At 46.2% G+C, this 16,625-nt stretch overlaps 1 protein-coding gene across 1 annotated transcript in view; it reads right to left on the bottom strand.

The window, feature by feature from the left end:
* The window catches only part of LOC139531490 (calponin-3-like), a 34,870-nt gene extending 20,312 nt beyond the window's left edge, over window positions 1–14,558 (bottom strand). Inside the window, exon 1 of the mRNA XM_071327981.1 lies at window positions 14,244–14,558. Within this exon, the coding sequence (XP_071184082.1) occupies window positions 14,244–14,300 (57 nt within the window). The 5' untranslated portion in view covers window positions 14,301–14,558. The remainder of the gene's footprint in view (window positions 1–14,243) is intronic.
* Window positions 14,559–16,625: the final 2,067 nt, after the last annotated feature.

Below are 16,625 nucleotides of genomic sequence, written 5' to 3'. Positions count from 1 at the left end.
AAATCAGGGAAGATTAGAGGAGAGATTTTTCTTTTTTCAGTTCTCTCTCTCAGCACAGCAGTCCTCCTCTAGGAATGCTGCCAGGAACCCCTCCTCACCACCCAACTCTGTAGCCAATGCATTTCCTGATGACGCTGTAGAAACATCTGGAAGGAGAAGGGTTTGAGGTACAGAATGCCTAAGAAGTGCAACACGATCACGATCAATTCAATGTAGGACAGATACACCACTGTCGAGGCAATCGCTGTTTAAATCAGTATCCAGTCCGGTGTTGTTACTCTCTTTCGAAATTAACACGTTCTAGTCAATTCTACAGTCAAAGTTTCTTACAATGAAGTTACCGTTCCCATTTACGCAATATCTTATATAATTGAGGTCATCTCTAACCGGGAGATTCACCGATAGAATGAAACCAGAACATTCGTTGACCAGAATGACCCCCACTTGATTAACCATTTGTTCAAATCACACACACGACCAAGTACTGTCCAGCTGGTATTCATTAATATTTAACCACTATCCGTTAGCTCTGAAAACATTCAGCATAATGTGAATAGACTGGATGTGCTAGAAATGTGAAGTGAACTAGAAATGTTTATACACAATTGAAGTCAGAAGTTTACATACACTTAGGTTGGAGTCATTAAAACTCATTTTTCAACCACTCCACAAATGTCTTGTTAACAAACTATAGTTTGGGCAAGTCGGTTAGGACATCTACTTTGTGCATGACAAGTAATTTTTCCAACAATTGTTTACAGACACATTATTTCACTTATAACTCATTGTATCACAATTCCAGTGGGTCAGAAGTTTAAATACACTAAGTTGACTGTGCCTTTAAACAGCTTGGAAAATTCCAGAAAATTATGTCATGGCTTTAGAAGCCTCTGATAGGCTAATTGACATTATTTGAGTCAATTTGAGGTGTACCTGTGGATGTATTTCAAGGCCTACCTTCATACTCTGTGCCTCTGCTTGACATCATGGGAAAATCAAAAGCAATCAGCCAAGACCTCAGAAAAACAATTGCAGACCTCCACAAGTCTGGTTCATCCTTGGGAGCAATTTCCAAATGCCTGAAGGTACCACGTTTATCTGTACAAACAATAGTACGCAAGTATAAACAACACGGGACCACGCAGCCGTCATACCGCTCGGGAAGGAGATGCGTTCTGTCTCCTGGAGATTAATGTACTTTGGTGCGAAAAGTGCAAATCAATCCCAGAACAACAGCAAAGGACCTTGTGAAGATGTTGCTGGGAACAGGTAAAAACGTATCTATATCCACAGTAAAACGAGTCCTATATCGACATAACCTGAAAGGCCGCTCAGCAAGGAGGAAGTCACTGCTCCAAAACCGCCATGAAAACGGTTTGAAACGGCACATGGGGACAAAGATTGTACTTTTTGGAGAAATGTCCTCTGGTCTGATGAAACAAAAATAGAACTGTTTGGCCATAATGACCATCGTTATGTTTGAAGGAAGAAGGGGGAGGCTTGCACCATCCCAACCGTGAAGCACGGGGGTGGCAGTATCATGTTGTGGGGATGCTTTGCTGCAGGAGGGACTGGTGCACTTCACAAAATAGATGGAGAGACAGGATTGTGTCGAGCCACAGATCTGGGGAAGGGTACCCCAAAAAAATGCTGCAGCATTCAAGGTCCCCAAAAACAGAGTGTCCTCCATCATTCTTAAATAGAAGTTTGGAACCACCAAGACTCTTCCTAAAGCTGGCCGCCCGGCCAAACTGAACAATGGGGGGAGAAGGGCCTTGGTCAGGGAGGTGACCAAGAACCCGATTGTCACTCTGGCAGAGCTCTAGAGTTCCTCCGTGGAGAAGGGGAGAACCTTCCAGAAGGATAACAGTCTCTGCAGCACTCCACCGATCAGGCCTTTATGGTAGAATAGCCAGAAGGAAGCCACTCCTCAGTAAAAGGCACATGACAGCCAGCTTGTAGTTGACCAAAAGCCACCTAAAGACTCTCAGACCACGAGAAATAAGATTCTCTGGTCTGATGAAACCAAGATTGAACTCTTTGGCCTGAATGCCAAGCGTCACGTCTGGAAGAAACCTGGCACCATCCTTATGGTGAAGCAAGGTGGTGGCAGCATCATGCTGTAGGGATGTTTTTCAGTGCCAGGGACTGGTAGACTAGTCAGAATCGAGGCAAAGATGAAAGGAACAAAGTACAGAGAGATCCTTGATGAAAACTGCTCCAGAGAAAAGGTTTGCCTTCCAACAGGACAACGACCCTAAGCATACAGCTAAGACAACACAGGGGTGGCTTCGGGACACGTCTCTGAATGTCCAGAGCCTGGACTTGAACCCAATCAAACATCTCTGGAGAGACCTGAAAATAGCTGTGCAGCAACACTCCCAAACAAAGCTTGAGAGGATCTGCAGAGAAGAATAGGAGAAACTCCCCAAATACAGGTGTGCCAAGCTTGTAGCGTCATACCCAAGAAGACTCGAGGCTGCCAAAGGTGCTTCAACAAAGTACTGAGTAAAGGGTCTGAATACTTATGTAAATGTAATATTTCAATTTTTTTATTTATATAAATTACCAAACATTTCTAAACCTGTTTTACTTTGTCATTATGGGGTATTGTGTGTAGATTGATAAGGATTTTATTTTTCAATCCATTTTAGAAAAAGGCTGTAATGTAACAAAATGTGGAAAACGTCAAGGGGTCTGAATACTTTCCTGAAAGCACTGTAGCTTGGTACTGAAATAAAACCAAGCACTGACATGTCGTAAAAAAAATCTCACATTTAGGCACAAAAGGCCAAATCTTAACTTGAGACATACTGCATAACCAAGTTTTTCATACCAAAAAGTAGGGCTGGGACGATACCAGTATCGTGGTACTAGTTAGTATCTTGGAAAGTTAAATAAAAAGGTTCAATAAAAATTTAAAGGAAACAAAAACACGAAGAGGATTTAACTTCTTTAGGAAAACAGCCTTAATGTTGGAAAACAAACAACATTTATCATCCTGAGTCAACACACATTTTTCACAAGCTATAGCACAGCAGGTTTTTAAAGAACCAAAGTGTTTGGTCTGCTTTGTGTTTACATTTGTTTTTGCCATTTAAAAATAATATATTGCAATACTGGTCTAACAAAAAGCCCACCAGTCGATCCTTTTCCATCAAGTCTTTAACGTGTTGTAATGGACAATAGTGTTATCACAAACACATACGTGCACAAGTTAACAGTATCCTTCCCAAAGACTCATCCAAGTTGAACAAGGTTGGTGAAACCCCCACTATTTATCTTGCTCTACTGGAATCTGATAGTTAAAAAGAAGCTGAACAATGGTTCAGGAAAAGGGCTCACTTCCTATTCACCCCAAAACAGCATCACTGGGCTTAATATGACAACAAGGAATTCAGGAATCAGAATCTCGCTGTGAAGAGGAGATCCAGCCTGAACCAATGCAGGGAGGGATATAGTATGGGAACACTCCAACCCACCTCCCTGCAGCTCTCTCTCTTTCTCCATCTGTAATGGAACTTTTCATGCATCTTTTCCTGCATCTGCAGAGCACATGCTCAGAACTTTTTCCTGTTTAAAAACAATATCCCACATATAAATAGAGTTGGGCACATGCTCAGACAGGGCTCTACCTGTGCAGAGCACGTGCTCAGACAGGGCTCTACCTGTGCAAAGCACGTGCTCAGACAGGGCTCTACCTGTGCAGAGCACGTGCTCAGACAGGGCTCTACCTGTGCAGAGCACGTGCTCAGACAGGGCTCTACCTGTGCAGAGCACGTGCTCAGACAGGGCTCTACCTGTGCAGAGCACGTGCTCAGACAGGGCTCTACCTGTGCAGAGCACGTGCTCAGACAGGGCTCTACCTGTGCAGAGCACGTGCTCAGACAGGGCTCTACCTGTGCAGAGCACGTGCTCAGACAGGGCTCTACCTGTGCAGAGCACGTGCTCAGACAGGGCTCTACCTGTGCAGAGCACGTGCTCAGACAGGGCTTTACCTGTGCAGAGCACGTGCTCATACAGGGCTCTACCTGTGCAGAGAACATGCTCAGACAGGGCTCTACCTGTGCAGAGAACATGCTCAGACAGGGCTCTACCTGTGCAGAGCACGTGCTCAGACAGGGCTCTACCTACTTGTGCAGAGAACATGCTCAGACAGGGCTCTACCTGTGCAGAGCACATGCTCAGACAGGGCTCTACCTGTGCAGAGCACATGCTCAGACAGGGCTCTACCTGTGCAGAGCACATGCTCCTTTGCCCTTCCAGTCTACAAAGTGCCCTTTTGGGTGGTGATATAAAAAAACATTTATATAAACGTTTTTGTCGTTCTTGTTCCGAACCCACCGCCCTCAAGTCGTCGTTAAATTCTCATCAATGCTTCGGAACCAAAAAGTTGCGCGTCTTGATTGTTGCCCAACGCCAATGACCAGTCATCAGAATTGACGTGCAAAAGGCTGACGCGCATATCCAGATGAGTTACCAGGTCTCTCCTATCATTGCTATGAGGATGACACTCAAGTACTTTTCTCCTTCCCCCTTCTGACACCCAGGTGGCGACAGCATCTCTGCGTGACTGGCAAATATCTCAACTTGGATGTCGACCCACCACCTCAAGCTCAACAAGACGGAGCTGCTCTTCTTCACGGGGAAGGCCTGCCTGCTCAGACCTCTCCATCACGGTTGACAACACCAGTGGCACCCTCCCAGAGTGCAAAGAACCTTGGCGGGAACCTGGACAACACCCTGTCGTTCTCTGCAAACATCAAAGCAGTGTCTCGCTCTACAACATCCGTAGAGTACAACCATACCTCACACAGTAAGCGGAGCAGGTCCTAATCCAGGCACTTGTCCTCTCCCGTCTGGACGACTGCAACTCTCTGTTGGCTGGGCTCCCCGCTTGTGCCCATCAAACCCCTGCAACTTATCCAGAACACTGCAGTCCGCCTGGTGTTCAACCTTCCTAAATTCTCTCATGTCACTGCGCTCCTCCGCACACTCCACCGGCTTCCAGTCGAAGCTCACATCCACTATAAGACCATGGTGCTTACATCCCACCCCTATGGGAGGGCAGTTCCCGCTCTTACATCCCACCCCTATGAGAGGGCAGTTCCCACTCTTACATCCCACCCCTATGGGAGGGCAGTTCCCACTCTTACATCCCACCCCTATGGGAGGGCAGTTCCCGCTCTGGGAGGGCAGTTCCCGCTCTTACATCACACCCCTATGGGAGGGCAGTTCCCGCTCTTACATCCCACCCCTATGGGAGGGCAGTTCCCGCTCTTACATCCCACCGCTATGGGAGGGCAGTTCCCGCTCTTACATCCAACCCCTATGGGAGGGCAGTTCCCGCTCTTACATCCCACCCCTATGGGAGGGCAGTTCCCGCTCTTACATCCCACCCCTATGGGAGGGCAGTTCCCGCTCTTACATCCCACCGCTATGGGAGGGCAGTTCCCGCTCTTACATCCCACCGCTATGGGAGGGTAGTTCCCGCTCTTACATCCCACCCCTATGGGAGGGCAGTTCCCGCTCTTACATCCCACCCCTATGGGAGGGCAGTTCCCGCTCTTACATCCCACCGCTATGGGAGGGCAGTTCCCGCTCTTACATCCCACCCCCATGGGAGGGCAGTTCCCGCTCTTACATCCCACCGCTATGGGAGGGCAGTTCCCGCTCTTACATCCCACCCCTATGGGAGGGCAGTTCCCGCTCTTACATCCCACCCCTATGGGAGGGCAGTTCCCGCTCTTACATCCCACCGCTATGGGAGGGCAGTTCCCGCTATTACATCCCACCGCTATGGGAGGGCAGTTCCCGCTCTTACATCCCACCCCTATGGGAGGGCAGTTCCCGCTCTTACATCCCACCCCTATGGGAGGGCAGTTCCCACTGTTACATCCCACCGCTATGGGAGGGCAGTTCCCGCTCTTACATCCCACCCCTATGGGAGGGCAGTTCCCGCTCTTACATCCCACCGCTATGGGAGGGCAGTTCCCGCTCTTACATCCCACCGCTATGGGAGGGCAGTTCCCGCTCTTACATCCCACCCCTATGGGAGGGCAGTTCCCGCTCTTACATCCCACCCCTATGGGAGGGCAGTTCCCGCTCTTACATCCCACCGCTATGGGAGGGCAGTTCCCGCTATTACATCCCACCGCTATGGGAGGGCAGTTCCCGCTCTTACATCCCACCCCTATGGGAGGGCAGTTCCCGCTCTTACATCCCACCCCTATGGGAGGGCAGTTCCCACTCTTACATCCCACCCCTATGGGAGGGCAGTTCCCGCTCTTACATCCCACCCCTATGGGAGGGCAGTTCCCGCTCTTACATCCCACCGCTATGGGAGGGCAGTTCCCGCTCTTACATCCCACCGCTATGGGAGGGCAGTTCCCGCTCTTACATCCCACCGCTATGGGAGGGCAGTTCCCGCTCTTACATCCCACCGCTATGGGAGGGCAGTTCCCACTCTTACATCCCACCCCTATGGGAGGGCAGTTCCCACTCTTACATCCCACCCCTATGGGAGGGCAGTTCCCACTCTTACATCCCACCCCTATGGGAGGGCAGTTCCCACTCTTACATCCCACCCCTATGGGAGGGCAGTTCCCACTCTTACATCCCACCCCTATGGGAGGGCAGTTCCCACTCTTACATCCCACCCCTATGGGAGGGCAGTTCCCACTCTTACATCCCACCCCTATGGGAGGGCAGTTCCCACTCTTACATCCCACCCCTATGGGAGGGCAGTTCCCACTCTTACATCCCACCCCTATGGGAGGGCAGTTCCCACTCTTACATCCCACCCCTATGGGAGGGCAGTTCCCACTCTTACATCCCACCCCTATGGGAGGGCAGTTCCCACTCTTACATCCCACCCCTATGGGAGGGCAGTTCCCACTCTTACATCCCACCCCTATGGGAGGGCAGTTCCCGCTCTTACATCCCACCCCTATGGGAGGGCAGTTCCCGCTCTTACATCCCACCCCTATGGGAGGGCAGTTCCCGCTCTTACATCCCACCCCTATGGGAGGGCAGTTCCCGCTCTTACATCCCACCCCTATGGGAGGGCAGTTCCCGCTCTTACATCCCACCCCTATGGGAGGGCAGTTCCCGCTCTTACATCCCACCCCTATGGGAGGGCAGTTCCCGCTCTTACATCCCACCCCTATGGGAGGGCAGTTCCCGCTCTTACATCCCACCCCTATGGGAGGGCAGTTCCCGCTCTTACATCCCACCCATATGGGAGGGCAGTTCCGGCTCAGCCCAGCTCTTCTCTGTATATATATATATATATTCTGATCTTATCTCTTAGATATAGGACAAACACTTTAGAACAAATTTCCTTTTGATATTTGTTACCATCTGTTGTTCCATGTAGTGAATCTGTTATTCATCGTGTTTCTATGGGCTAATAGCAGTAAGGCCAAAAATAATTGTATAAAATATATTTTTTTATACTTCAAGGGGTCTTAAAATTCAAAATCAAATCAAATGTTATTTGTCACATGCCCTGAATACAACAGGTATTACCTTACTGTGAAATGCTTCCTTGTTCAGGGTCAGAATGACAGATTTTTTACCTTGTCAGCTCGGGGATTCAAACTTGCAACCTTGCGGTTACAAGTCCAACACTCTAACCAGTAGGCTACCTGCCTCCTAGTGGTTGGATAATAAACAGCGAGTAGCAGCAGTGTAAAAACAAAAACAAAGGGGGGGGGGGGGGGGGGTCAATGTACATACATTTGATTAATTTGATCAGCAGTCTTATGGTTTGGGGGTAGAAGCTGTTAAGGAGCCTTTTGGACCTGGACTTGGTGCTCCGGTACCGATTGCCGTGCGGTAGTAGAGAACAGGCTATGACTTGGGTGACTGGAGTCTTTGACCATTTTTTGGGCCTTCCTCTGACACCGCCTGGTATATTGGTCCTGGATGGCAGGAAGCTTGGTCCCAGTGATAGACTGGGCGCTAAATGATCCTTGGTATGACCTTCTTAAAACAATTCCATATAGCTAGACAGCTTAGATTCTTATGGGATAAAAGCAGTTCTGTAGGAATAAGGTTTGTGCAGTAGGTCTAATACATTTTCACAGCATATTGGCTATATGCCTTGTCTGCCAATATTGTTCTTCTCAGACCATATTGTATTTCAAAACTCAAGCTTTGATAACAAAATAGATCAGTTGGTTTAGCAGTTGCGAGGCACAGTGGAACATAAATGTAAATAATTCACTTTTTTATTTTACTGGTTGGTACCTGCTGGTTGGTTGGATGGTACCTGCATCTGATGGGCATGATGGTTTCAAGAGAACGGTGAACTCTGGAAAAAATCATGACATCAGTGATCTTCAGGTCGAAAAGTCGGAGCTCTAGAAAGATGCCAGAGTTTACGACTTTTTGAATTCCGAGTTGGATAACCGTTGAAAATGATTTTCCCCAGTGGAATTTCGTTTTTCTTCAGAGTTCCCAGTTGTATTGAACGTACTGAAGTCAGAAGTCTGAGATTTCCGAGTTTCCAATTGTTTTGAATACGGCATTGGTCTCAATGGAGGAAGGGGCCAGCAGAGGGTCTGCCTCTCACGGTCCCTGCTCTCCCCTTCCTTACCTCCGGTGAGACTGACTAGAGAGGGGACACTCGAGCCGCACCACAACCACATCTGCCTCACGCACAAATTCATGTTGTTCCTATGAACAGAGAAAGTGAAAAATTCCTCGATATTAAAATAGACACGACGAGCTGCTAATAATAATAAAAAGGCAGGGCTATCGATAGACTTGGCTACTCATTCATTGCAGCTGCATTGCGAGTGGAAGGAGAGAGAAGCACATTTTATGGTTTGTAATGGAGTTGAATGAAAACAGTGAATAAAAAGTTAAACAGCAGCTCTTTGCTGTATTCTTTCACAGTCTCTCTCTGATCATGGTTTGATAAAAGTGATAAAATCTCACGTAGGCCAGTATCAAACTTTGCTGTGGCCGGGCTCTTGGACGCAAGTTATATGCACAGTGACTGGAGCCACCCGATTGGCCGGTGCAGTAGGCACACTGGATTTATCCACAGACCTCTTGGTCCACCGGGTAGGTGGAATTTGTCTTGTCAGGCAAATGAAATAGTTCATAACAGGAACACTTTGCCTACCCAGTGAACAGGGTTTCTGTATAAAGTACACCTACCGCCAACAGCTCAGCACAAATAAAATTAAAAGATAGAAAAGCAAACTCTAATTGCTTGTGCTACAAAAATGTTTGGTGATCGACTAGGAATGCCTTGAAGATCACGATGGACCGGTTGGTGTCCACTGAGTTAGAGGCTACTCGGTGGTAACCAAACTCCTTCAGGCCTCATTAACAACTCTCTCTTTCACATTGAAAGCACCGGATTCTGGAAAAGCTCTACCCTTAACAAGAGCAGTGACCTCAAGAACTGGATAAATAATTCATCTTGAAGTTCCCTCCAACTGCTGTAGACAAGATGGAAGTGTGCTCATGTGTTCCGAGGCTCCAGAGGGAATCCCTGTTCTATTTTAAAACACTTGAGAAGTAAGGTCAAGGGAACACCAGTTAGACGTTTGGTCCACACTTCAACCCCGGAGAGTGGTGGTTCCACACTTCAACCCCGGAGAGTGGTGGTTCCACACTTCAACCCCGGAGAGTGGTGGTTCCACACTTCAACCTCGGAGAGTGGTGGTTCCACACTTCAACCTCGGAGAGTGGTGGTTCCACACTTCAACCCCGGAGAGTGGTGGTTCCACACTTCAACCCCGGAGAGTGGTGGTTCCACACTTCAACCCCGGAGAGTGGTGGTTCCACACTTCAAACCCGGAGAGTGGTGGTTCCACACTTCAACCCCGGAGAGTGGTGGTTCCACACTTCAACCCCGGAGAGTGGTGGTTCCACACTTCAACCTCGGAGAGTGGTGGTTCCACACTTCAACCTCGGAGAGTGGTGGTTCCACACTTCAACCCCGGAGAGTGGTGGTTCCACACTTCAACCTCGGAGTGTGGTGGTTCCACACTTCAACCCCGGAGAGTGGTGGTTCCACACTTCAACCCCGGAGAGTGGTGGTTCCACACTTCAACCCCGGAGAGTGGTGGTTCCACACTTCAACCCCGGAGAGTGGTGGTTCCACACTTCAACCCCGGAGAGTGGTGGTTCCACACTTCAACCTCGGAGAGTGGTGGTTCCACACTTCAACCTCGGAGAGTGGTGGTTCCACACTTCAACCCCGGAGAGTGGTGGTTCCACACTTCAACCCCGGAGAGTGGTGGTTCCACACTTCAACCTCGGAGAGTGGTGGTGACCCGCTGTACAGCACTTCAGGCTTCTTTGATTACTAATGAGTGACATGATGATTTGAAGGACTATATAAATAAAATTGGCTGAGGGAAAGTAACTTTGAACACAGTGACAGTTACAAAAATTCCGCTTTTTCTATAAGCTGTTTCTTCTTTTCAGTAAAAATTATTAAAGTTCTTCATTTAAAGTGTGTGTGTTTATTTTGCATTTTTTAAAATTTAACTAGGCAAGTCAGTTAAGAACAAATTCTTATTTACAATGACTGCCTACCCCGGCCAAACCCGGACTACGCTGGGCCAATTGTGCGCCACCCTTTGGGACTCCCAATCACGTCCGGATGTGACACAGCCTGGATTCGAACCAGGGACTGTAGTGATGCCTCTATGTACAGAGATGCAGCGCCTTAGACGGCTGCGCCACTCAGTGTGTGTGTGTGTGTGTGTGTGTGTGTGTGTGTGTGTGTGTGTGTGTGTGTGTGTGTGTGTGTGTGTGTGTGTGTGTGTGTGTGTGTGTGTGTGTGTGTGTGTGTGTGTGTGTGTGTGTAGTTGATTGACAGATGCTGGTCATCTGTTAAGATTAACACGTATACACATTAGAAAACCAAGCTGCTTTTCATTTCCAGCTGTCAGAATCCGCTGCATATTAATACAAGTAGCTCTCAAATAAAGCCGTTGTTGGCAGCCACCCTGGAAAATACCGGAAAGCACACAAAGCATTAGAAAAACAAAGAGACGATATTTTCATTTAAATGTTTTCCCGGCTGGGCCAGCCCAGCGTTGGTTGAACTACTCTCGCTCATCTGATTTCAGTCAAGGTTTAGAAGATTACCTCACCCAAAAGCTTGTCATACGACCGCAAACATAAACAGGGGCCACTAAGTAGTTAATAAAAGGGCCAATACGGCCGTTTTTATCTCAATATCAAATCATTTCTGGGTAAAAATGAAATACCTTACTGTGATTATTTAGGACCATTTTAATTGAAAACAAACAGCTTTTTCCCCCTTTTTTTTTATATCAAAGAGTCATTTCTCAAGCAAGAACTTTGCTAGGACTGGTCTGAGTAGGGAGGGGGAAACTGAAAACTAGCTGTTATTGGCAGAGGTTTGGAACACTCTTTCTTATTGGTCTATTAACTCATTTACCGGCTGGTGACGTCACCAGGCAGGCCAAAAGAGGCAGAGATTTCAGACAGTCTTTTCAAACAGCTCTTACACTAAAAGGTCATTATCATCATTTGCACGGTATTATTCCAACCTCAGTGTGTAAATGAATATTAAACACACAGGACATTTGTGTCTGCACTGAGCCTTTACGGAATGAGATGCTCTGGTCTCATTAAGGCAAGACAAACAGAGAGAGAGATGGTTTGAGACACAGGATTTTAACCCTGTCTGGAACCACAGCTCAGTCAATCTGTTCTCATAATATCCCATCTTCCGGTAGAGAGACTTCTCAAAAGGACAAAACTTATAACAGAAGGGCGAGATAAAGACAGTGAGAGATGTCAGACTTGTAGCTCAGTGAATTAGAGATCTTTCAGATTGTGTTGTTTGTTGCCAGTAACCTTGGTTTCCAGGTTCTAGTTTCTCATGTTCAGGAAGTGTGTCAATGTGAGACTATGGTGATGCTGGAGATAGAGATGGATCATTGAGGCATTCTAAGCATGTCTGACATGCGACCTCAGCACAGGTTATTGTTACAACAGATTTATTAAAAGCATGCTGGTTCCTCCAGTTTCTGCTCTGTATTCAGTCAGAGCTTGATACATTGACATCTGCTGACGTTTGACAAACTACTGACTCAGTGTGTCAAAAGTCGACATCGAAATATGTCACTTAAAAGCTACTCTAACAACACTTGATAGGTTTCTGTCGATGACCAGCTTTCTGCTAACTGACAACGCACTACCAGTATCCCAGATTCCACTGTGTTGTTCACAAGTCATTGTCCTGGTCAATAACTCCTTCAGCTTTGTTGAAAAGTGACCGTTGTCTTCTCTCTTTAACCTGATATTCTCATCATTGGCCAACAGGAAGTAGACCATGACAGTCTGCTAATCTTTTATCTGGAGAGAACGCTTGGTTTGCTCAGTTGGCACCAATGCTATCAAGGCAAACAGAGACTGGGCAGACAGAAACTGTTAACATGAGACAGTTTCACATAGCCGTCTAACACGTTAAACATGGGCCTTTCTCCTCCGGCCTTGACTGCCTGTTTTCGATGGGTAGGCTGACCGATGATGTCATAATTCAGTCATTTCCTATTGGTAGCCTAAGAGACCAACGTTCTAAGAACCAGACATTCCTCTAATGATGTAATACTACCCTGATATTTTCTTCTGAGAACAGCTTGACAGTATCCAGACAGCCAACTTATACAATCCACATTATTTCCTACTGTTCAATGGTCATTTCAACTAATTACATACCCATTTGAGTATAACTATGTTTACTTTAACTGTCTAGCCTTGAATGTAAGACAGAATGTAAGGTTGTTTAACCTCAAGATTTCATTTTTGTTGTTGTTGTAAAATGTGTATAAAAACTATCTCTCATGGACTGTAAGTGCCTGCATTCATAACTCCATCTACACAACTTGAAAGTGGTTACATTTCTCTCACTTAAATGGGCTGTCATTGAAACACATTCAGGAGTGTGGCTTTAAACAATAATACATGTTTGTTAAATTAACATGAATGAACCTATTCCAACATATGACTGACAGCTGTACAGTTAATTACAGTGTTACAATGGAAAGTTATAACTGGAGTACTTCTCCTGTCTTATCCGGTGTCCTGTGTGAATTTAAGTATGCTCTCTCTAATTCTCTCCTTCTCTCTTTCTTTCTCCCTCTCGGAGGACCTGAGCCCTAGGACCATGCCTCAGGACTACCTGGCCTGATGACTCCTTGCTGTCCCCAGTCCACCTGGCCGTGCTGCTGCTCCAGTTTCAACTGTTCTGCCTGCGGCTATGGAACCCTGACCTGTTCACCGGATGTGAATTTTCAACTCTCTAGAGACAGCAGAAGCGGTAGAGATACTCTCAATGATCGGCTATGAAAAGCCAACTGACATTGACGCCTGAGGTGCTGACCTGTTGCACCCTCGACAACCACTGTGATTATTATTATTTGACCATGCTGGTCATCTATGAACATTTGAATATCTTGGCCATTTTCTGTTATCTCCACCCAGCACAGCCAGAAGAGGACTGGCCACCCCTCATAGCCTGGTTCCTCTCTAGGTTTCTTTCTAGGTTCTGGCCTTTCTATGGAGTTTTTCCTAGCCACTGTGCTTCTACATCTGCATTGCTTGCTGTTTGGGGTTTTAGGGTGGGTTTCTGTACAGCACTTTGTGACATCAGCTGATGTATGAAGGGCTTTATAAATACATTTGATTTAAAGTCATAATCTCTCCCCATTGGTTGCCCAATTGAAATGTGGGGGCATGGCCTATCTATCCATCGCCCCCCTACGTTACTGACTCCTTAATAATGTCTCCCTGCTACGAACAATGAATTGGACTTGGCTTCCATCCATGCCACTTCCAGTGATTGGTTTTATTGAAATATTTCGTAAATTTAGGCCTGCCTATCTTAATTGATGTGAGAGAAACTCCGGGAAAACAATTTTCTACTTTTCGTCTAAGTTTATATGTAGCCCATCAACCACAATTGTCCATCAGAATCGAATAAACCCCCGTCTCAAAACAAATACTCATATTTTCAACTCTGCCTGTAGGCCTATCCTATCCGACTAAACTCAATTCCACGATGTACGACGGAGCGTTCATAGAGCGGAGTTGAGTTTAATCGGTTACCTGTATCCTAACCTAGCTGTAGCACGCAGCAGCAGACCTGGTTGGTTAGTCAAAAAACGTCAATAATAAACCATGTGGTTATAAATATCCCGAAACGAATGATTTAACTACCAGTCGGGTTCTTTACTCACTTTGCTTTTCACCTCTGCTGATAATCCGTAGGCTGGTCCCTTATTGAATGAAGTCATCTTTGTTCGAGATTTAACAGTCAATATTCCTTTGCTACAAAGGAGCTTAAACGATTCCTTTTCGGTTAATTTGTATCACTCAATGAACAGCGTACTTCTGGGTCCCGTTCAGTCAGTCCAAAAGAGGAGTTTAAATCTGTGCGGATGTGGTGGTGTGTGAGTATCGCAGTGTCGGGTCGGACACCGAAACGTCTCGACTTCAATACCTACTTTTTTTTGTGTTGAAAAAATGTCGCAAGACTTTTGACGGAACACTTCAGAGCCAATCAAAGGAGCCGAATATACATACCCTCTGCTCATTGTTGGAGGCTGCTACTGCTGCGCATTTATATGCAAGTGATTTATGCCTCCTCATTTTAACAAGAACAATCCTACATGTTATCTATTATTGCTGAGCATTTGGTTTGACATTAAACGTCCCCTTTAATGATGTTGTGGCTACACATTTCCGTTATTCAGAATGGGGAAAAAAGGACAGCAATTGAAGCACAATAGCCTATATGTTATACATGTACAGTATATGTAAGTTATACATTTATTTATGTTCCTAGGCCGTCATTGTAAATACGAATTTGTTCTTAACTGACTTGCCTAGTTAAATAAAGGTAAAATAAAATATAAAACAATGTGTTTGATCTGTAGGGCTACTAAATTAATTCCCTATAATGAGCCTATATTGATCAACCTGATCCAGGTTCCTCTCATAGATTGGATAGGGTGGCAGGTAGCCTAGCGGTTAAGGGCTGGGAACCAAAAGGTCGCTGGTTTGAATCCTTGAGCTGACTAGGTGAACAATCTGTGGATGTGCCTTTGAGCAAAACACTCAAACATAATTGCTTCTGTAAGTTGCTCTGGATAAGAATGTCTAATAAATCGCTGAAGATATCAATTACATCTTGGGTGGTTGCCATGCATGTTATTGGTGTATTGATAATAATAACAGCCAAGCTGCTATACACTGGAAGCCCTGAGTCCATAATAAGCAGTGTTGGTCCCTTTGCCTCCATCCAAGGTGGAAGAGGAGGCTCAAGGGCATGGCGCACACACAGGTTGTCTTTGTTGAGATATCGATCTTCCAATGTCATTCAACCTTTGCGGTGTGTATAAAGGGACCTTGTTTGAAAGTATGCAGTTTGTCAGTGTCAGGTTTACAGGTAATATTTTAGAACTGAAGTTAATCTTCAACACTCCACCTGGTATAGGAGCTGGGAAGAGTCATATAGGAGCAGAATCATATAGGAGCAGGGAAGAGTCATATAGGAGCTGGGAAGAGTCATATAGGAGTTGAGCAGAGTCATATAGGAGCTGAGCAGAGTCGTATAGGAGCTGAGCAGAGTCATATAGGAGCTGGGAAGAGTCATATAGGAGCTGAGCAGAGTCGTATAGGAGCTGAGCAGTCATATAGGAGCTGAGCAGAGTCATATAGGAGCAGAGCAGAGTCATGCAGAGCAGAGTCATATAGGAGCAGAGCAGTCATATAGGAGCTGGGAAGAGTCATATAGGAGCTGAGCAGAGTCATATAGGAGCTGAGCAGTCATATAGGAGCTGGGAAGAGTCATATAGGAGCAGAGCAGAGTCATATAGGAGCAGAGCAGAGTCATATAGGAGCAGAGCAGAGTCATATAGGAGCAGAGCAGAGTCATATAAGAGCAGAGTCATATAGGAGCTGGGCAGTCATATAGGAGCTGGGCAGAGTCATACAGAGCAGAGCAGTCATACTTCTGCTTCATCTTGGTACAGTCTAATTTAATATATTTGGATGATCAATTCTCATAAAGTCTGTTATTAAGTTATAGTCAAGCTTCCTAAATGGTCAGCTATACCACTCGATTTAGTAAGAGGCCAGAGGGGTAATGTTTACTGACCCACTTTCTTTTTTTGAACCTTTATTTAACTAGGCAAGTTAGTTATGAACCAGTTCTTATTTACAATGACGGCCTAGGAACAGTGGGCTAACTGCCTTGTTCAGGGGCAGAACGACAGATTCTTACCTTGGCAGCTCGGGGGATTCTTATGTCATCCTCATAGAGATGAACTTCAAAAGGGCTCAGATTTCAAAAGATATGGTCTGTGTGTGGCGAGTCAGTTACATACTTTTGGTCATGTAGTGTATGTGGACACCTGCTCATCAAACATCTCATTCCAAAATCATAGGCATTCATATGGAGTTGGTCCCCCCCCTTTTGCTGCTATAACAGCCTCCACTCTTCTGGGAAGGCTTTCAACTAGATGTTGGAACATTGTTGCAGGGACTTGCTTCCATTCAGCCACAAGAGCATTAGTGAGGTCGGGCGATTAGGCCTGGCTCGAAGTCGGCGTTTGAAT

The sequence above is a fragment of the Salvelinus alpinus genome, chromosome 10 (genome assembly GCF_045679555.1).
Source record: "Salvelinus alpinus chromosome 10, SLU_Salpinus.1, whole genome shotgun sequence".
Lineage (NCBI taxonomy): Eukaryota > Metazoa > Chordata > Actinopteri > Salmoniformes > Salmonidae > Salvelinus > Salvelinus alpinus.
The sequence above is the reverse complement of the archived record's forward strand: the minus strand, read 5'-3'. Positions and strand labels throughout refer to the sequence as shown.